Source organism: Phalacrocorax aristotelis, chromosome 7 (genome assembly GCF_949628215.1).
Source record: "Phalacrocorax aristotelis chromosome 7, bGulAri2.1, whole genome shotgun sequence".
Taxonomy (NCBI): Eukaryota; Metazoa; Chordata; class Aves; order Suliformes; family Phalacrocoracidae; genus Phalacrocorax; species Phalacrocorax aristotelis.
Window position 1 is genome coordinate 27996640 of NC_134282.1, and position 21920 is coordinate 28018559.

A 21920-nucleotide genomic window follows, 5' to 3' on the forward strand; every position below is an offset into this window, starting at 1 on the left:
TACCTCCAAACTACCTATGGATCTGAGTATCTTCTGACAGCATGCAGCCAAAGTCTGGCTCCACATACGCAATGATAAACTGTAGTTACTAACATTTTGCTCATGGAGCCTGCTGTCATTGTGAATAATTTGGAAATATAACCTCTTTGTTTGGCAGTGCTCCAAGAGGCAAAGTTAAGAATTAGAAATAAAGGACAAATTTATATGTGTGTGTATATTAGAAGCAAAGAAAAAAATCTATGTCTCAAATTTACATTGCACCTGCATCTTGAGCGTTGAATGTAGTTCTGACCATCCCACTTCCAAAAGGATATACAAAATTAGAGAGAAAAACCCAAGCAATGGGGAAAAGAATGGCAAATAGAGGAACAGTTATTCACTATTTGGGAAAAATACATCCCAGGCTTATCACGTAAAATGATCAGGCATCAGCTTTAAAAATAGAATGAGGTATCTTCTTAAGGAATATAGAGTTAAACTGCAGCTTTCATTGATGCACAATTCTATGGAGAGGGAAAGTACAAATTAATTAAGAGATGATACATCCGCTAGCAGCTATTAAATCCAGTAATCACAGTGTGACTTAACAACCTGCAGTTCAGGGGAACCCTAAACTACTGCCAAGTGCAAGATTCATTTAATGGTGACTTGTACTTGCCCTCTTCGTAACACCTAGTGCTGATTACTGAGTACAAAAATCTGTGTGTTAGTTTTTATTTCATCAGATCCATGAGGAATGTGTTTTTTAACAAAGGTTTCCTTACAGCACATGATCAGGAAGCTGCAGCAGTGAGTAGTGCTCGCAGAAATTAATCTTGGAACCAGTACTAAGTAAACAGGTGGAAAGTTTCAGAGGAGCGTAAACACAAGGATACACTGGAGTAAGTGCTTTCCCTCTCTCCTCAAGCATTAGTGTCCTCTTTGATCAGAGACTTCTCATTCAGCCAGAGTGAACTGAGGCAGTGAAGGTTAAGATGCCGCTGTGTTTGTGGATACTTCCAAGTGCAAAAGCATTAAGACGTTACCAGGAACAAAGCACTGCCTTTGGGGTAACAAAGGCTCCAGAGCTTTTTACTCATGTTCATGTCATTTACTGTTGTTCAAGTCTGAAGTTATCTGACAAAAAGGTGGGTGCCTTTTGAGAATTACTACTTCAAGCCGTTAAAGCATGAAAAGATCTATTTTGTGAAATCATTCAGTACAAATACTACATTGCGAGTTTAGTGACTTTGATTATTAATTATTTGGCTTCTGTTACTCGGTCAGTGGTATTAACATCAAGATGAAAAGCAGGTTACAGTTTACAAATGCAAATACTGTAGAGCCATATCAAAACAGTATTATCTGGCTTAAACTCAGAATAAGGAAGTTTCCTTTATCAAAATTTTAAGACTGGAACACATAAAGTGTACTATATTTTGATGCACTAAATTATGTAGGCCTACTTCTTTTTCTACTAGTAGTTTGTGGAATTAGCATGCTTTTTTTTTCTGAAGAGCATTATTTGCCTTTTCACCAATTTTATTACTCGGAAGTCCTTTGGCAGTCTTGGTTGTCAGCTTTAATTCTAGCTGTTCAAAATAATTCTGTCACCAGCAAGCTTTGTCTGCTCCATTTTCATCCATTCTTTCAAGGCATTTATATCTGCTATTTAGCATATTTCTATCAACACTGATGCTGAGAAAGATCTATTGATAGGTTCATTCCATTCTGAAAAATGATCATTTTTATGTTTAATGTCCTATTTATTTTAATCTGAAAATTTTGTTTGTTATTGCATATCAAATTCTTTAAGAACTAAGATGAGGGAGATCATTATAGGGTTTTGAAAATGTATATGTGTTGCATAAATGTATGACTTTTAGCTGCTACTTTGATGCCTTATGGAGCTCTAAGGGGTCTGTGAGTCATTACTTCACAAAAAATAACATCAACCCTTTAATAGGCTTACCAGTTCCATAGCACATCACATTCTGGTCTGGCACAGCTATCAGATTTAATGGTATGTAGTTCTTTGGGTCTGTCCTGGATTCTTTATTTTTCCCCTTTTTTTTATTCTTCTGACACTCAGGACAGTTTAAGCAAGTAGCTAATTCTCACACATAACTGGATCTTAGGAATTTCATAGGATTGGGTTTTTTAGAGTAGACATTATGTTCTATCACTTCTAACAAAAAGCATGTGAAGTACTTTTTTTTTGGCAACAAGGGGAAATAACTGGATTGTCATTGACACAAGTTGTTGTCCTCTTTGTAAAAATTTCTGACAGTCTTCAATGTAATTCTTCTCATAACTATAATGAGGGAATCATTACCTTCACTGTTATCTTCTCGATCAAATAATGTTATGCTTTTTAAAAGAGATTAACAGTTCCAATCATACAAAATGCTAGCTGTATGCACAAAGTTATCAACTTCTTAATTTCATTCAGAACTTTGAGCTTCCAAGTGTGATATAGAATTGCTCGCTCTAAAAATGAACTTATTATCCTTTAATTTGAGTATCAAAAATAGCAAGGATTTGCTACTAAAATTCCATTGTTTCATGCAGTGAGCCCTGTGATAGTCAAAACAATTAATAAGTCCTCCCAGTGGTACTGACATTTTTGACAACTTTTATTGATGCTCCTTATAGCTATGGGCACTGCTAACATTACTATTGTTTTAAGTCAGTTTCCATTTTAGTAAACTTTAAGAGATTATATCGAGGCTTCCATACTGGGCAAGACATCTTCCTTAGGCTGAATTTGGTTCTGAAAGGTCAGCAGAAACAGTTCAGCTCATTTTTCGAATTACAATAAGAAAAAAGTGTTTTCTTGCTTACGTTTGTTGTGTAAAGCAGAACAATAACAGATTTCTGGGCCTTGTATTATGGAGGAGGTAAAATTCAAAGTGCTTTAGTAGTGGTCGCTTTGAATGTGCCTCTTTCTGTCTCAGTTAATGACTGTGTATGTTATATGTACATGACGTTGTTGGACATGATATGAGCATGGAGTAGGAACTGTAGGTGGCAGTCAGGCATTAGGAGGGGAGAGCACAAAAGGGCCGTAAGAACGATGAAAGGACTGTAACAACCCAAGCTGCTTCCATTCCAGAACCTATATTTTGTTGCAGATTTTCTCAGCTTTAGCATCACATTGCAATAGAGAAAACATGTCTCTACCCTCAAGTATCTGTTCGTGATGACAACTAACAAATTACTTTATTTGTCATTTTCTCTGCTATCTGGTGGAAGTCTGTTCTATTCATATGTTTCTCATTTTGCTTAACACTTGCAGTGGGGCTAACACAGTTTTCTAATGGTTTTTCTGGTCTCTAATTCTAAAAAATTTATTGGAAGGATTTTTAGCAAAATCAAGTCCTGAAAACTCAAGAAAAGGAGCTTGCCACTAAATCCTTGTCCTGTGTAACACTGACATTTATATTTGTTCTGAAATCCAGAATAGCTTTCTTGAAAATGTTGAGGCAGTGACCAAAGGGGAGAGGAGCCAGTAATTTCTGCTGTAGATGTCTACTATGAGCCATCAAAACAAGGCAGCCAGATAAAAAACCAACTTCATTGTTGGTTTTTAATCAGTATATAGAGTTGTATGATGTACCAGTAGATTGTGAGATGAAAGTACTTAAACTAGCAAGGTCATCAACGAGTAGAATATAGTGAGTTAAGGATTATCCAGTGAATTCTTACAATGTGTTCGTGATGATTTTTTTGACAGAGAAGATTGGAGAGCACAAATGGAAAAAACTCTCCTCTAGAGGTAATTGGCATTCTTTGGATGGCGACTTAAATGAACTCAATCATTAGAATAATAATATTCCTAGTTCTATGAGAGCAAAGTGAAGGGCAAAGCAATGGTAATGGTTTTCAAATGAGGAAAAGACTATACTGAAAAAACATATACACAAGCCTGCATGGGAAGCACAAACCCAATCAAGAGCTTCCTGTTCCAAAAAATTATATTCAAGACCCAAGTGCAAAAAAAAACATAAAGCAAAGGAGGAGTAGGAACTGTAGCAAGAGAACAACTTATTTGAATCATGTGCTGTGCAGTGTTCTGAAAATCAAAATGATATATGAAAAATCAAAGAATTAAAGAGAAGTATTCAAGAATTGCAGAAGCACATCGGACAAAATCAGAGCAATGCATAAAATAAGTAAAACAAAATTAAGGGTGACAAAATTATATTCCGGTATGTAAATTAATAAGCAGGTCAATTAAAGAATTGGACTGCAGCAAGAGCATACACTTTTCTGTTGTATACTGTGTATCAGGTGAATGGTAAGGCGTTAACATTGCAGGTGATTTCAGAGAATGCATTCAAACATATTTTGGGAACTGACAGATATTTGGATTTGGTTTAGTTGTGGGAGAGTAGACTTAGACCAACCATTAGAATTCTTTTTAACAGTTGCCTGGGAATTCTGTTTGATAAGGTTTTAATTGCATGATGCCATACTTCCCCCCTGCTTGGGGTTCTTGATGATTCATTCAGTAAGAGTTCACCATCTAAAGGTGTTCTAAGGATTAATTAGGGCTGTGTCTTTTAGGAAGATAACTGGCTTTTGAATACCTCTTCATTGGCAGCAGAAGTTGGGCAATGTGGAGTCCATACAGAAGGAAGAACTGGGGGATAAGTCAATAAAATAGTCTTCTATTCCTGCACGTGCCATGAAAGCTGAAATTTAACTAAGTATTTAGGCTAATGTCTTTCTAGAATCCTGACTTCTGGTTTCAGTAAAGTGTTTCAGTTTTCAAGCACAAAAATCAATAGAGAGTTAGGAGTCCTTATGGGATCTAGGAGTCTCAGTGTCTATTTGGATGTGCTTCAGCTGTCCCAGTACTGCTTCCATTCAGATTAATTATTAATGCTTATTGATTCCAATGAGGTAAAATCTACTTCAGTGTTCCTATGTGATCACGAGCAAGCCACAGAAGATAAACTTTTGTACTGGTGTGAGTAATTTATGGTTAGATTCAGGCAACTCTCTTCTGGGAACAGTAAATGAAGTGTTGCAGAAGGGCACCATGACCTAAGTTGAGCAATGAGAAATAATATGTTCTTTATGGTTTGACTTCAGTCCTTGTTCATCATCTTTCATACGGAGATTTGTCTTTAACTCTTCTGAGACAATTAAAAACTGCGCTTACAGCCATTGTAGAAGTGGATTATTTCTTATTATCTAAATGGTAAGTGGGGAGAAAAGTATAGGAAATGCACATTGAATGATATCAAGGGAAGGAAATACTGCCCATCCAGCCATTCCGTAATCATCATCCATCCTAGCAAGTTCTTTATTAAATGTGCCCTCTCTTGACAGTTTCAGCAGTCAAGATTACTTCCCAGGGCTCTGATCCCAACCATAGACTTTCAGCTAATGCAAGAGGGTACATTGCCTTTTTTATATGATACTTTCCAGTGCAAATCTTCTGTCTTCATCTTGATGCCTTTATAAATCTTTTTTCTGGTTGTTTTTTCCGTTTGTGTGGTTGAGAGATCCTAATCAGTCACCATGAATTTAAGGTCCCACGATTAATCCTTCTTTGGCAGGAGGCTTGTGGGCTTACTTTATATCCATTGACTTTAATCTTAAGCTGCAATTTTCCCACCGCTTTTCTTGTAGCTTACTCACTTTGGGCAGGTGGTGCAAAAGAGAAGGAATAAAATTGGCTGCGTAGCTTCCATGAATAAAGCTACCAGAGATTAAAACTGACTATATGGTATAGTTAATACACAACATAAGTATATGATTTATTGCCAACTATCAGCAGTTGAGATTTTGAGTGCACTTTACTAATGAGTAATTTGTTTTCATTAGTAGCGTTTAAATTACTGTGGGCTATTATAGCTGGAGTACCACTTCTGCAGTGGCTTGTTTTTGTCATATAAGCTTCACTCTTCTATAGAAATACCAGACTCACCATATGCAAGAGGCCATTGGAGTGTAGTGGCTGGTATGATGGTGTTCCCTGATTTCCAGCAGTGGTTAGTACCTTCTATTTGAGAGGAGGAAAGGTAGTCATGGAACAACCTGCATCCAGAGAGGACCCTCTTGAACTCCCGGTATTAAAGGTTGGTGGTTGTTCAAACTTGAGAGCTTATCCATCTTACAAAGCTCTTGGAGATTTTGGTTGTTACTTTTCTTTTGCAGGGCTTACTGTTACAAGCAGTTAGTCTTCTCACTATAAATATACGTTTTGAAGCCACTAAGTTTGTGGTGTGTTATATCTCCTGGAAATGCTGTATCTTGTTTTGTACAGAGTTGGGGGGTGGTGGTGTAATCAATGCAATTTTTTAATAGGTCCTTTTAGTCTTTCTCTTCTCTAGCTGCAATAATGTTGTGTCCTCTGTATGGGTTTTTTCACTTCTAAAAGCCAGGCTGGGTAACATGATTAATTACTGACAAGTTAAATTGATATGTCTTTAGCTGAAAGTTAAACTGGAATTTTATCATTAAGGAAATATACTTACATGTCAGTGAGAAGACTTTTTAAAACACAGTATGTGTGAATAAGTTTGAACTGAGAACTTAGTACTGAAGTGGAATAGGCTTCTCAGTTTGTTAATGGGCTAAGGCAATTTAAATCATCTTCATTAAATGCAGAGTGAGAGCTTCATGATAGAGGTAAAACTCAGTTTAGAAAAGGATAGAAGACTAGTAGCAGTGTGAGTAAGGCAGAGAGCGGAGGAATGCACTCCACACCTTCAATTGTATTTTATAGAAAAACTACTATATTTTAAGGATTCACTTTAAAATGGAAGAGTTCAGCCCTTCACTAATCAAAAAACTATGAATTTGAACAGTGTTGACCGTTGTGGCATTGAAATGTTGTGATGACACCGTGAAATGTGTTGTGAGCAGAGTCTTCATAGCATATTTAGAGTGTTAAATCAGTTTCCCAGAAAAATAGACAGGATTGTGTTTTGGTCAGGTGGGGAAAAGGTGGTGGCAGGAAAAGCTATTACCTAATTCCAGATAAGTAGAAATGCTTTTTCTTGACATGACTTCTGGTAGACTTTGTCATTAAAAGTTGAGGAAAGAATGAGATGTGACAGAGTTGACAAATGCTGTTCATCTTTGCTCCTCTTAATGCTTTCTGATGCTTCCTTGGCAGTGTTGAGCTCTTGTCCACTCTGGGGCATCCCTAGGAGATTTCAAGAGTTTGTTTCACACCATGTATGCCTGTGCTCCATGCCCCCAAAGAGCTGGACTATTCCTTGTTTGGAAGATGTGTGTAGAATCTACAGCAGCCTTATCTGTAATGCCTCTGTGCAGTAGTCAGTAGAAATCCTGAAGTGCCCAGGAGATAGATGATGCTGTCTCAGATCTAGTCACGCAAGGTAAAAAGCCTTTCCATGATTCAAGGGAAACTGCCTGTGGTCTGTAGTCCTGCAACCTCTCCCCTTGACCAATTCAGTGGGCAGGTTCCATGTGTCTGGCACAGCATGCAAGCATGCATAATTTGTTGTCTGATAGTAACTCAGAGGGTGAGTGCATCCAGTATGAGCCATCAGCTTCCTTTGAGCACAGTTACTGCATGTGCAAAGTGGCTGAATTAAGCGGTCACCTCCTGAAACAGATTCCTTGAGATAAATTTTTCAGGGAGAAATTATACTTGACTTGACTGTGAAGTAGCATGCAGGAGGTCATTTAAGACCTAACAGTATGTGAGCCACTAAGAAATAGTGACCACAGTATAATTGTATTCTTTATCTTCAGGGAGAAAAGCTATAGAGCGCCACAACATAATTGCACAAAGTTGAAGGGAGATTTGAACTGAGTGAACAACAATGCATTTTAGTTACTGTATTTTTACTTTTTCTGACAAAGCAATAGGGTTATCTATTTAAGGTTATTAACAGAAGTCATAAATAGATAAGAATAAAATTAGAATCAGGGCTATAAAAAATAAAATAACAAATGTCAATAGATTACTTATTCAGTGAGGGTTATATTACCATGAGAAGAGCAACAGATGACAGCATGCAGTGAGAGAAAGGTATTAAAGCAGTTAGGTGGATTTCTAAGAATAGCTGTCCACTGTTCAGTACACTAAGACATACTGTGAAACTGCTTTGCTTATTCAAAACAAAACTTTCAGTGTTGGGGGAAAGAAAATATAACTGCATTTGCAGATGATTTCAAAGATGATAAAACAGGTTTTCAACTATTATATGGTAGTATTCTCTTGGGTTTCTTGTTTTATATTAATATATTGCATTACTAATTGTTTATTAATAATATGGATATTACCATGCTCAAATTTAAATCACCATTGTTAGAACTGAGGTTAACAGTGTTACCCAGTATGAAATAGATAACAACTAAATATTATTTCATGAAGAAGCAAAACCAATCCAAGAAATCATATTTAAGTTGCATTGTAAAACAGTACCCCTACTAAGCTATAGAGGATTGGTGTGCTGTAACTGTGCTTGCACATTTTGGAATGAGTATCTTTCTAACACTTGTTTGTCAAGAAATGAAATATCATAATTAAAATAGTCACATAATATGTAGTATACTTAAATTATTTTCATTTATCCTTTGCACAGGGATGAATACTATTAGCTGTTAAGCTGCTTCTTTTATGGTTTGAATTTTTGGAGCCATGCAGTGGATCACTAATCCAATCGAACTTTTTGCAGAAGGAGAGAGACTCACTCTTTGTAATGTTAACGGCATTGCAATGGATTTTGTAGCTCTGCGGTTTGCTTAATTTCTCTGCGTTTCCTCCATTAACAAAAGAAGATTCTGAAGTGGCAAAAAAAAGTTCTCTGTTGACTTGTGCTATATGGCTGGATATTTAGACAATGTCTAGTTGCAAATGCAATAACGTGTAAAATAGTTTATTCGTTCCTACTGGTGGAATTTAGTATCAAGTAACCAGAATTTTCATTTATTGCTATTGTGTTATATTTTGAATTTTGGTAGCTTTGTTCCATTTACAATGAAAAGTTAATCCTATCAACTTTGCTGTTTGGGTAACAAGGTGGGATGGCATAATGCAAATGAAGGAATGATACAGATGCAATGGCTGCTCTTGGTCCTGAGCTGGCTCACATCTTGACTGAGCCCTTTGGAGCCTTTGGTTTTGCAAAGCCTTGCTGACGGTAGCACCGTATGATGCAATCATGCTAGCCCTAGTCTGCAGGTTCTGTGGCTCTATTCCTACAGTGATGTGCCGAGGTCAATAAGCCATGCTGTTCCTGTGCTAAGCAGTTTGAAAACCACTCCTGTGTCTCCGCATAGAGGTCATGGTCTATCTGTAATCCAGGCGATACAACATAACAAGTGGAGAACTAGTAGTGGCTGTGGAACTGAAAGATTGTCTTCATCTTATTTTGCACACAAAATTAGAAACACTTGGCAACTGCAGACGTGGCACAAGTCCTACATCGCTATCACTCTGTATCACACTTGCTTAGCTGTAAAGAGTAAAGACAGAAAATTTTACTAACTCCTAGTCTGTTAGCACTTTACAGGACAGATGATATTTTTTTTACCCACTTCTTCAAGAGACAGCCTTGTTCGATGCATTCCTGTTGTTATTGCATTATGTACTCTTTCATATGTATTATTGAGTTGTAAGTTTAGCAACAGAAAAACATTGATGGTATGATGTAACAAAAATGGGTTTTGTTAATTTTTTTTGTTCCTTCATTACATTGCAGGTACTGTGAGGATTGAAATGTTCAGGAACATGCAAAATGCAGAAATCATAAGGAAAATGACAGAAGAATTTGATGAGGTATAGAATACAAAGTGCTTTAAACATAATGAAATATATTACAATATACTTTTGTTTTAAAATAAAAATGCAACAGGCATCTCAGTATAAGAAATTGCATTGACAAGCAAAGCAGCAATTTAAACTATTGAATGAGGAATAAGGTGCCAGCATAAGCTTTAGGAAAGAATAATAATGGAAAATCAAAAAGTAATAAAATAGTTTGAAAAGGTAATTATAGTCACTCATCTTGAGAAGTCAAGGTTGTGGATTGAGTAGGCCCCGGATGCTGAAATACTGGTACTAAAAAGTTTGTGAATTTGCCAGTTTAAGTGCATAATTGTACTGTCACACCAAAGCATGGAGCAAGCTCACATCCGGTACTATAAGAGTACCTAGCGAGTTCTGACTCTGCAAGAACTAGCCTGGGTCCATGCTAGCCCTGGTCTGGATCCGTGTAGATCCTCATATATCATTGTATGGCTTTAGGGGTACTCTTGTTTGTCTGTTTCCTGGCTATTAGAGAGATTAATAAGAGGAGGCAGTAGAACAACTGTAGAATGTTTTCTCATCCCAGTCAAATTGGTAGTGGTATTCTGGGTTATGAAGCTCACCTCTTGGAACTGCCATCAAACAACAAAGAACTCCAGATTCCTGGGCTGGGTCTGCAGGCCTGGCATTTGCAGCATTCTGCTCTGTTTCCTGTGTGCAAATTGATGTTTTGTTCATTTGAAATGGCAATTTAAACCAAATAGTAACTTGACATGAAAACTGCCATTTTGGAACAGTGTTACAGAAAGAAACGCTCTTTCAAAAGATCTAAGCATTTTGTTTGAAGCAAGTGTATTAAAATTCAGATTGTGTCTCTTCTGTCAAAATAAAAATGTTCCTAATGCTGAATGCTTTTTAGCTGTGAGATTTTTGAACTTATTTTCTTTGATTTTTCATGTATAAAAAACCTTAAATATTCTGAGTCTTCATTTTGTTTAGTCATGAAAACAATGCTGAAACATGAATTTTCTGTAGGACAGCAGTGTCTTTTTCTGACCAATTCTGAATGGAATGCCAAGGCTGTAGTTCAAAAAGTTAAGCGGGAAAACTATAGATGTGAGCACTGCTTTTTTTGTAGGATTTTGTTCTGCAGGATTTCCATGTTGTTCGTGGCCTTGAACATGTTTAACTGTGGCAATGTGATGCTCCTTTTGCTGTACTCAGGTATGCAGTCAGGGCCTTTGTGTACAGGTGGGGTAGGGTAGAGTGAATAAAATCTAGGTATACAATGATTAACAAAAGGACTGTATCAATTAATGCTCCATTCTGGCTGAATTAGTTTTGCTTTTTAAAACATCACCCAACCAAAGTTAATGAAATGCAGTGAATTTTTACTAGTGTAATTTGAAAACAGTATTGGATATTGTCTTTAGTCTAGCCCCGTGTGCTGGTTTTGGCTGAGAAGGGGTTAATTCTCTTCACGGTAGTGCTTGTGGTGGTCAGGGACCTTTCCAGCTTCCTGCGCTCTGCCAGGTCGGCGGGAGGCTGGGAGGGGCGGGGCCACGGCCGGGGCAGCTGACGCCGACTGGCCAATGGGATGTTCATTCCATACCATGTGACACCATGACCAGTATATTAATGGGGGCAGTTTGTGCTTGGGGAGGTGCCGCGTCGGGTCAGCGGGCGGTGAGCGGCTGTGTCGTGTGTGGTTTGTTTTGGTGGTTCATCCCCTTCATCCTCCCCCCACCCCGCCCGGGTTTTGTGCCTCTCGTTGTTTTCATTTCCATTGCATTTTTGTTGTTGTTTTTTTATTATTTTAATTGTTAAACTGTTCATATCTCAACCCACGAGCGTTACCCTTCTGATTCTCTCCCCCATCCCACCGGTGGGGGAGTGAGCGAGCAACTGTGTGAGGCTGAGCTGTTGGCTAAACCATGACATGCCATTGTATGAAATAGAATGGCCAAGGCACTGTCCAAGAGCCAAAGAACATTGATTTTGCCCAAGGGAGGATTGCTCCACAGTTGATGGAAGAAAGTATTTCTCAAAAAACTGTTTTCAAAAACTGTCAAAGTTTTTTCTCAAAGGAGGAAAAAAACTCTTTTCCTTATGCACAGTAGGAATGTACATAAAAGCAACACATCTCAAAAAAATAGTTACTAGTGCATAGGCTTTCTTTCTGCATTAGCTAAAACTTTTCAGGACTTCTACACTTCTAACAGAAAGTTTCCGTTCTAGCTTCTGCCTTAACACTTGAATGGATTTGTGAGAGAATTTGTGGATTTTAATATAAAAGTGTGAAATTGTTAGTCTTAAACCACAACACAGTGAATATTTTGAAATTTGGAATAAAGTCATACCCTGTTAGCAGTGGAAAACATTTTAGAATTTAGTGCAGTTTTCTACCGATGTTTATTTATCAGTTTATCACAGCATAGTAATTTTATAATTGTTATATAACCTCTTTCATATTATATGTTATATGACCTATGTTTGTACTGCTAGCCATAGTACTTCAGATTGGTCTGGGCCTAGCAGGATGTCAGTCGCAAAAAAGACCTACTGAAATATAGGCTTTTAGAGTAAGGGCAGCTTACATTACTGTTCAGGGTAAAACACATTATGAAACAAACAAAATCTTTCTTAGTCTTCAGCAGATTGTAAAATTGCAATTGCAATTGGCATAGCATTAGTACACTTTTTTACTCTGTTTAGTGTCCACCAATTAAAGGTTCAGAACAACAACCATTTGTTGTAGCAGACACTATTTGCCAGTGACAGTCCTTTGTCTAAAGGCAATACAAGCTAGATTTGGCAGGTCTGCATAATCCTTCCCAACCTTTCTTTTCTTGCTGGAGAAAGAAGAGAAGCCAGGCAAATCTACTTCTTGCCTTCGTTCAGCAGTGCCATTGGCTGTGCTCCCTCACTCTGTGCAGACTGACTAGGCTCCTTCCTTGAGCCCATCCTGTCACTGGATTTCTTTACTTTCTTTTTTGTAAGTCTGTAGTAAGCAGTGAAAGAAAGGGAGCCAGGAGACCAGCAGTGGTGGCTGGGCTGAGTGGTCATCTGTTTTCTCAGTAAAGCACCACCATTTTCTGTATAGCTGGGAGCAGTCCTCAATTCTTCCTTCTCAATATCACTGTTGGTATTTCACCTGTAGTACATCTTCCAGTACACCAGGACTCCCAAATCCTAGTGTCCATGCCCCCATGTCATCCTGAGACAAAGCAGTTGCCTAGGACTGTTCCCATCAGAACATTTCCTTTGCCCTGCTGTCCTCTCATGCCCCTAAATCCCGTGTCAGTCTGTGAGAAGGTAATGGTCAGACTGTGTTGGGAGCAAAGGAGAATGAGGAAGTAGGTGAGGCTATTGACAAAATAATTAGGACAGTCTATCAGCCCAACCTACCTTCACTGTCATCTTTAGATTGCCGTTTTCAGATGGAGACCATCTGCTTGTCAGCATATTTTCCTCCCTGTATCAAAATGTACCTAAGATGCCAGGTCCTGTTGTATTAGATTAGGGTTGAAAGGGGCTAGTGCTCAGTGGTGCACGTATGTAGGTGGTATAAAGTACCTGTTGTCATATTTGTGACATGATAAATCCTTTCTGCAAGTCTAGAGCTAATAGGGAAAAAAGTACAAGTGTAGTATTAGCTAGGGGGAAATCTTGATTTACTTATTTGTTAGCACAGTATACTGTCCAGAAAATATCTTTATCTCCATTGAGGGTGTTCAGATTTGCTGATTTCTCTGCTTTTTTGAGATCATTGCATTGTTCTGTCAGTGCTGCAGTAGTCAGCTGGCTGCTGGTCCTAATTTCTGCATTTATGGCAGGGACTGAAGCATTGATTTTTCTCATCGTGAGTGGAGGAACGCTTGTGCAGGACTTAAACGGTGGAAATAACTTTGTTCATTGCGGCTGTGGATTCAGCTGGAGACAGGGAATTCCACTGACATCCATCTGCTGCACTATTTGGGTGCTTGGCTTATGAGTACAGGCATTTTGTAGATTAATTCCCTCATAATTCTTGTGCTAGAGTTAGCAGGTGAACAAAAACTTGTTTTGGTTTCCGTTTTCTAACCATTGGACCATCAGGTGTCACCTGTCACTGTCACTGATGTATCACATTTTTATTGGTATTCAAGAATAAAAGATCCAATAAAGTGGCTTTATTATAAATTTATTCCTCCAATGTCAGCCACATGAGATGTTCTCAGTGCAGTCTTCACATGCTTTTTGAAAGTATTGTGTAATATGTAATTGTAGGTTAAAAATAAATCATACAAATGTGAGTAGTTACACACAGGACTAGAAATTCTGAGGATCTATTCCAAAAAATTATGTATAATGTCTCCATAAAGGTTATATTAAGTACGTAAGTTCACATGCAGAGTCCCCATAGGTACTGTGCAGTCAGGAGCTTAGTCTGGGGGTTATTTGTGAAAATAAGGTGTAAGCACGGAGAAGAAACAGAGTCAGAGGTGTTCGTATAGAGTTACTGTCAAAAAAACATTGAGAAGAAAGCTTTAACATTTTAATTTCAGTCCTAAATTTAAATAAATTTTAATTTAAATACCTTTAAATTTAAATATGAGACTAATGCAAGGCTTGTATTTACATGGCAAGACACTATACCTTGCTGAAATTCACTAGCGAGAGCATTAGCCTTTAACAGACAAAAGAACTCTTGGAAACACATGGCACAGCTATAATACTGATACATATTTTAAGCTGTGTTTATCTGGGTTTCCACTACATAACGCTTTGGTCTGATTTACAGAAGTTCTGAGGACTCGCAGCAACAGTTGAACATGCTAGGAGATATCTTTATGCCAGGATCTTTACAACCCTGTGAACTGGGTTTTTTTTAAACCAAAGCTCCTGTTTCTCTTAAATTGGACATTAGAAGTAGAAATATTGCTCATTAAGATAATTTCATTCAGCATTGCTATGAATGAGCCAGTAAGGTCATTAAGACTGTCTTAAATTTTGTCTTTTTCTAACATTTGAGTGCTTGTCTTTGCAGTTGTAATTGTTATTTTAGTATGATTGAAACACGTGTGATTTGGTTAAATTTGAAGGACAGGTTTTTGCTGCAGGGGAATATTGTTTATGAAGGTCAGGTAAAAGGTTATTTGATTACAGCTGTTCTATGCTTATGTTACTGGCTTTGCATGGCTCAGTCTGGGCAGTAAGGCAAGTCCTGGGAGAACAGAAGTCCTTGCTCTTCACAAAAACAAAGAATAAGTATGTACAAATGGATATAACTTTGATACAGCTGATTTCTTATCTTGGGGGAGAGATTCAGGATGGAGCATTATCACCTTGATTTTTTGGACAATCTGGAATTGGCTTACAAATTAGGTGACCAGGATGATGATATTTAGTCTTTTTCACTGAAGGAGAATAAAGCATTTTTCTAATTACATGGGGGACAATCTCACTGAAATGCAACATTGCTTGAAGTGAGAAGAGTAAGAGCGGACTTGGAGAGGAGTTAAATGAACTGAGTGTTCACATGTCCTCTCCAGTCTTGCAATAATATTTGGAAGGTGGGATATATGAAACTGTCTGGGTTATATGAATCTGTAGTAAAATTTCCATTACTTCTATCGGAAGGTATGTTTTACCACTGGAAAAAGGGTAAGTTTATAAGACCAAAAAAGGGCAGTATTTAATTCCTGATAAGATCACAACTGTAAATTTGAGTAGATCAAAGTTTGTGGGGAGGGACAGTCAGTTGATTAGTGTATTAACGGAGTTGAAGTGGGGATGGAGAATGACACAAACCTTCAATCACACAAGCCTTTCTTTAGGTTTTGACCTTAAATACTTTTAAATATTCCTTTCGCATCTTTGCCCCCCAGTTCCTAACCCAGAACACAAGGAAAAGAAGTGAGTCTTGATGCATATTTTGGACTATACAGAGCTAATATTGCAATTCTAAAACAGTTATAATGAAGTCTCTGAAAAAGTGGTTTCGTACCAACAAGCTGCTTGTTATTGAATAATGTGTTGGTTTTATTTGTTATTTTCCATTGGCTTGAATTAGCTTAGAAACTTAGACTGTGGTGGCAACAACAAATTTAAAATAAATTAAATGGGGAGACTTTTAATACTAAATATTTTCATTTTCTTGTTCTTCAGGACAGTGGTGATTATCCACTTACTATGCCTGGGCCACAATGGAAGAAGTTTCGATCCAACTTCTGCGAGTTCATTGGCGTGCTCATTCGACAGTGTCAGTATAGCATCATTTATGATGAATACATGATGGACACAGTGATCTCTCTTCTGACTGGTTTGTCAGATTCCCAGGTCCGGGCTTTCAGGCACACCAGTACTTTGGCTGGTAAGTAAGCTAGCTGAGAGAAGAGGTTTTTTTCAAAGGAGTTGCTACTATTTAGCCAGTTTGAGAATTAATTCTGATTTTACTGAGGTGGAATTTGACCAGCACTGAGAACTCTGGAAAGCTGATCAAATCCAAGTACCATATATGGTGTAACTGTAATTAAAATACACTTTTTCATTTGGAAAGGAGTATGCTGAGGACTTCAGAGATTCATGTCCTACCGGGAGACCTCCAGTGAATCCTGTGAATCAAAAGTGGCATGCTTGTGTCTTGTATTCTGTTGTTACTTGTTCATTTGTTTTATAGAATGTCTTCATAATTTTGTATTTTAGAGTAAAAATTTATTTCTAAATAAGTGTCAAGAAAATTGTTAACCAAAGAATTTCAGTCCACCAAAAAACAAAACCTGTGCCTTCACTCTTGAGAAGCATTAGGTTTGGGAGCGTGGGGCCATACTTGTAGGCCTCACTGTCTCCTACCTCCAGCCACCTTTCAACACAGCTGCCTCCATCTAAGGAAAGCACTGGGTACATCATTTGATAGACAGAAGCTTTTCTAGAGTGTATTTCATGAGACCTCTATAAGATGTCTCCCATAAGATGGATTAATTGCTCTCTAGAATTAACTATTTTTCTCCAGTTACAAAGCAATACCAGGGTGGCCAGTTTGGATATGGGTGTCTAAAGCTAGCTACATCAGGTGATACCTTTCTGCTCATCCTATGTGCTGAAATACATCTTATTGGAAGATTCCCCTCCCTAGACTGTTCAAAGATCATGCAAAATGTTTGAAGCCTTTATAGGGGAAATTTGTCATAAACTGAATATTTCTACTACCAATATTTGTTCCTGATTTAGTCTTTCCACGATCAACCCCTTACATGTAGTTCAGGTTTCCAAGTGCAATACCCAGTGTCCAGCAAATTCAATCAGAATTTGTTTAAAATCTCATCTCTTGCTATGGATCTAAGAAAGAGGCAGATTTCCAGTGATGTTGAAAAACCAACTCCAGATTTGATTGCAGTTTGATTTTAAAAATGAAAACCAAAACCTTCAACCCACAGTGGCTGAACTCTGTTGGAAACCTATCCCCTTGCATTCATCACATTACTCGGTAACGGGATAGAAAAACAGGAATTATGCGGGCATAAGTTTCCAGGTTTAGAGTTTGTGTCTACAAATTCAGTATTCAAAGGTGAACACTATTTGAGCTGCAGATAACCTGCTGGAAATCTTTGCCTATTATTTAAACTGAGATGGAAACTATTCCTTTTGAGCTGATATTGCCTATATTCCATTCCAGGTGATTTTGATTTGCTATTTGCATAGGTTGTCATTGTTTTATAGGCGATAGATCATGGAGTGACGATAATCGTGTATGCAGTCTGGTCTCTTGTTTTGATTGGTTTGTCTCTGTGTGGGACAGATGTTTGAGAGGTTTGACTGAAAAGGCAGGAAACAACACCATACATTAGAGGCGTTACCGAACACCTGTGCTACATGGAAGAAATAGTTGCTATCAATTGGAGTGGATTATGTATCCAGGGTTCATCACAACTAGCTCTAGTTATTTAAGCCACTGCTGGCTTCTTGCATTAGATGTACATGTATTTAGCACTTACATTAGGAATAGGAACTGCTGATGCTCATTTTTCAGTGATAATACATGCCATTTATTTATGTATTTTAACACACTAGAGCTTTGGTTTGATTCTCCAAATTTCCTCCAAACTAGATTTTGTACATCTAATGACTTTTCTATCCTGCAGAGCAAGGGTCAGCATGATGCCATGCAGATCAGCCTTCATAAGGGTTATAAAGATCTACTTGTAGAATTTCATCTACTCATGAATGAATGTTTTTGTGGTCTTTGTTTTCAGTTTTCCTCTGTGCTAGCCAATTTGAATGAGAAATCACAGAATGGTGGGGGTTGGAAGGGACCTTTGGAGATCATCTTGTCCAACCCCCCTGCTTAAGCAGGCACACCTAGAGCAGGGGGCACAGGAACAGACCCAGGCGGGTTTTGAATGTCTCCAGGGAAGAAGACTCCACAACTGCCCTGGGCAGCCTGTTCCACTGCTCTGTCACCCTCACAGGAAAGAAGTTTTTTCTCATGTTCAGCAGGAACTTCCTGTGTTGCAACTTGTGCCCATTGCCCCTTGTCCTGTCCTTGGGCACTATTGAAAAGAGTCCAGTCCCATCATCCTGACACACACCCTTTAGGTATAAATATCTGTTGATGAAATCCCCCCCTCAGGCTTCTCCAGGTTGAACAAACCCAAGTCTCTCAGCCTTTCCTCATCAGGGAGATGCTCCAGTCCCCTGATCATCTTGGTAGCTCTCTGCTGGACTTGCTCAAGCAGTTCCCTGTCATTCTTAAACTGGGGGGCCCAAAACTGGACACACAGTACTCCAGATGTGGTCTCACTAGGGCAGCGTAGAGGGGGAGGATAACCTCTTTTGACCCGCGGGCCACACTCTTTTTAATGCAGCCCAGAATACTGTTGGCCTTCTTAACCACAAGGGCACATTACTGGCTCATGGTTGGATTGCTGTCTACTGCACTCCCAGTCCTTCTCAACAGAGCCACTTTCCAGTACTTCAGCCCCCAACCTGTACTGGTGTGTGGGGTTGTTCCTCCCCAGATGCAGGACCTTGCACTTGCTCTTGTTGGATTTCATGAGGTTCCCCGAGGTCCAGCTCTTGCGCCTGTCCAGGTCTCGTTGGATGGCAGCACAGCCTTCTGGTGTATCAGCCACTCCTCCCAGCTTGGTATAATCGGTGAACTTGCTGGGTTTACATTATCACATTGTCCAGGTCATTAATGAATATATTAAACAGGACTTGGGCTTGGCACAGAAACCTGGGGAATGCCTCTAGTTAAAGGCCTCCATCCAGACTCTGCTCCATTGATCACGACCCTCTGAGTTCTGTTGTTGAGCCAGTTTGCTATCCACCTCACTGTCCACTCATCCAACCCACACTTCCTTAGCTTGCCTGTAAGGTGGCTGTGGGAGACAGTGTCCAATGCCTTACTGGAGTCAAGATAGACGACATCCACTGCTCCCCCTTCATCGACCCAGCCAGTCACACCATCGTAGAAGGCTGTCAGGTTGGTCAAGCATGATCTTCCCTTGATGAATCCATGTTGACTGTGTCTGATAACCTTCTTGTCCTCTACATGCCTGGAGATGATCTCCAGGATAAACTGCTCCATCACCTTTCCAGGGATGGAGGTGAGGCTGACTGGCCTGTAGTTCCCCAGGTCCTCCTTCTTGTTCTTTTTGAAGATTGGAGTGACATTTGGTTTCCTCGATTCCTCAGGCACCTCTCCTGTCCTCCATGACCTTTCAAAGATGATGGAGAGTGGCTCGGCAGGAACATCCAGCAGTTCCTTCAGCACTCATGGGTGCATCCCATCAGGGCCCATGGATTTGCAAGGATCCGGTTTGCATAGGTGATCTCTGACCCAATCCTCCTCAACCAAGGGGAAGTCCTCCTTTCTCCAGATTTTTTCTCTCTCCTCTGGGGGCTGAGATGCCTGAGGGCCAGCCTTAGCAGTAAAGACTGAAGCAAAGAAGGCATTCAGTAACTCCGCCTTCTCTGCATCCTGCGTTACCATGGCCCCTTCCTTGTTCAGCAGTGGGCCCACTGTGTCCCCAGTCTTCCTTTTACTGCTGATGTATTTAAAGAAGCCCTTCTTGTTATCTTTGACATCCTTTGCCAGATTCAGTTCCAAGTGGGCCTTGGCCTTCCTCATCACATCTCTGCATACCCTGACAATGTTCCTATATTCCTCCCAAGTGGCCAGTCCCTTTTTCCACATAGTCTAAACCTCCTTCTTCCATTTGAGTTTCTCTAGAAGCTCTTCGCTCATCCATGCAGGTCTCCTGTCTCCTCTGCCTGACTTCTTCCTCCTTGGGATGCACCGATCTTGAGCTCGGAGGAAGTGATACTTGAATACTGACCAGATCTCTTAGACCCCACTGTCTTCTAGAGCACTAGCCCATGGGATTCCTCCAAGCAAGTCTTTGAAGAGGCCAAAGTTAGCCCTCTTGAAGTCCAAGGTTGCAATCCGACTTGTTGCCTTGCTTCTACCATGCAGTATCCTGAACTCGACCATCTCATGGTCACTGTGGCGAAGGCTGCCCCCAGCTCTCACATCCTCAACCAGTCCTTCCTTGCTTGTTAGGATAAGGTCGAGCAGCACATCTCACTTTGTTGGCTTCTCCACCACCTGCGTCAAAAAGTTGTCCTTGATGCTCTGCAGGAACCTTCTGGATCAGGCATGGCTCACCTTGTTGCTTTTCCAGCAAATAACAGGGTGGTTGAAGTCCCCCATGAGGACCAGGGCCTGTGATTGCGAGGCTACTTCCAGTTGTCTGTAGAAGGCTTCGTCAATTGCCTCTTCTTGATGAGGTGGCCTGTAGCAAACACCCAGAACAGTGTCGCCCATATTTGCCTGTCCCTTAATTTTTACCCACAATTGCTCAGTTTGTTCTCCTTCCATTCCAAGGTAGTGGAAGATTCACTGTAGCAAGAAACTAAGGCAAGAAGTACATGTGTGTGCTTTTAGAGTTACCAGCTTTTAGCAATAGCAAGATAAGACAGAGTTACCGTAAGAGTAGCTTCACTTCTCCATTTGTATAGTTGCTTTTCTGCCTTGAAGACAATGCTGCATATTTAGCCAGAGAGGATGAGATAGTTTGTGATGTGCCATGTAACCATGCAGAACATGGGAAAGACCCTTATTAATGTTTTTGTAGATGTAAATTAAGACAGAAAAAATACACATGAACGATACTATATCTGGCATGTGTGAAAATGCATATAAAGGCGTATGTAAAGTTCTGATTGCATTTTTACACAACTATGCACTTGACTTTAGAGCAATGTCAGACTTGCTTTCAGGGAAGCAGTGCTGTGGTCCCTTGTAAACTGAGTGATCCTCAGTAGCTATTGGTTAAGAGTTACCCTTGGTATGGAGGCTTCTGTAATGATACTTAATGATTCTTAGAGAAATGTGTGTAACTTCACAGTAACTGGCCTCGTGGTGTACACTGATCCTGCAGATTCACATGCTTGCTCACTGGCCTGCACTCTGAACTTGCATAATTTTCTGGAGAAGACGGCAAAGAACATTGCCTGGAGCTCAATGCTGTGTATATATGCTCTTTTCTGATCTTTAGATGAGCCAAGCGACCTGAGCATTGCCTGGGTGGGAAATGGCTTTGTGTCAGGGTTGAGTTGGTTATTTTCTGTATGGATCTGGCGAGGCAATATTTTTTTAATTCTGACTAGAGTTAGAGTCATATTCTGTCTTCTGCCTTTGCAGCTATGAAGCTTATGACTGCTCTTGTGAACGTTGCCTTAAACCTGAGCATTCATCAGGATAATACACAGAGGCAGTACGAAGCTGAGAGAAACAAAATGATTGGCAAAAGAGCAAATGAAAGATTGGAGCTGCTGCTTCAGAAAAGAAAAGAGGCAAGTCAAAAGATCAATATTTTTTTTTCCTGGTTCATATGCATTTCCTCCAACAGGAAGTCCAGAGTGGTTTGTGAGTTGAGTACTATAGTGAGAAAAACAAGAGATTAGTTCTGCCGTCATGTTTGTGTGATCTGAAGCATATTACTTGGGCTACATTTTTAAATCTTGTGTTAACACATTCAGTTGAGTTTGTGCTGTTCTGCACACACAGGATAGTGTCTATTCTTGGGCTTGTATCTGTGACCAGGCAGGAAGAAAATAAGTCCCAAGTTGTAAGTAGCAACTCTTTTGGTTATGCAAAAAGATTTTGAAAAGAGGATCACATGTAGTCCATCACTGCACTGCCCTTTTCTCC

At 39.5% G+C, this 21920-nt stretch overlaps 1 protein-coding gene across 4 annotated transcripts in view; it reads left to right on the forward strand.

Annotated features, from left to right (window-relative positions):
* The window catches only part of STAG1 (STAG1 cohesin complex component), a 205590-nt gene that overhangs the window by 95230 nt on the left and 88440 nt on the right, over positions 1 to 21920 (forward strand). For all 4 annotated transcript variants that reach the window (XM_075099470.1, XM_075099472.1, XM_075099473.1 and 1 more), the window contains 3 exons: positions 9675 to 9751; positions 15872 to 16076; positions 21411 to 21562. In XM_075099470.1, the coding sequence (XP_074955571.1) occupies positions 9675 to 9751; positions 15872 to 16076; positions 21411 to 21562 (434 nt within the window). The remainder of the gene's footprint in view (positions 1 to 9674; positions 9752 to 15871; positions 16077 to 21410; positions 21563 to 21920) is intronic.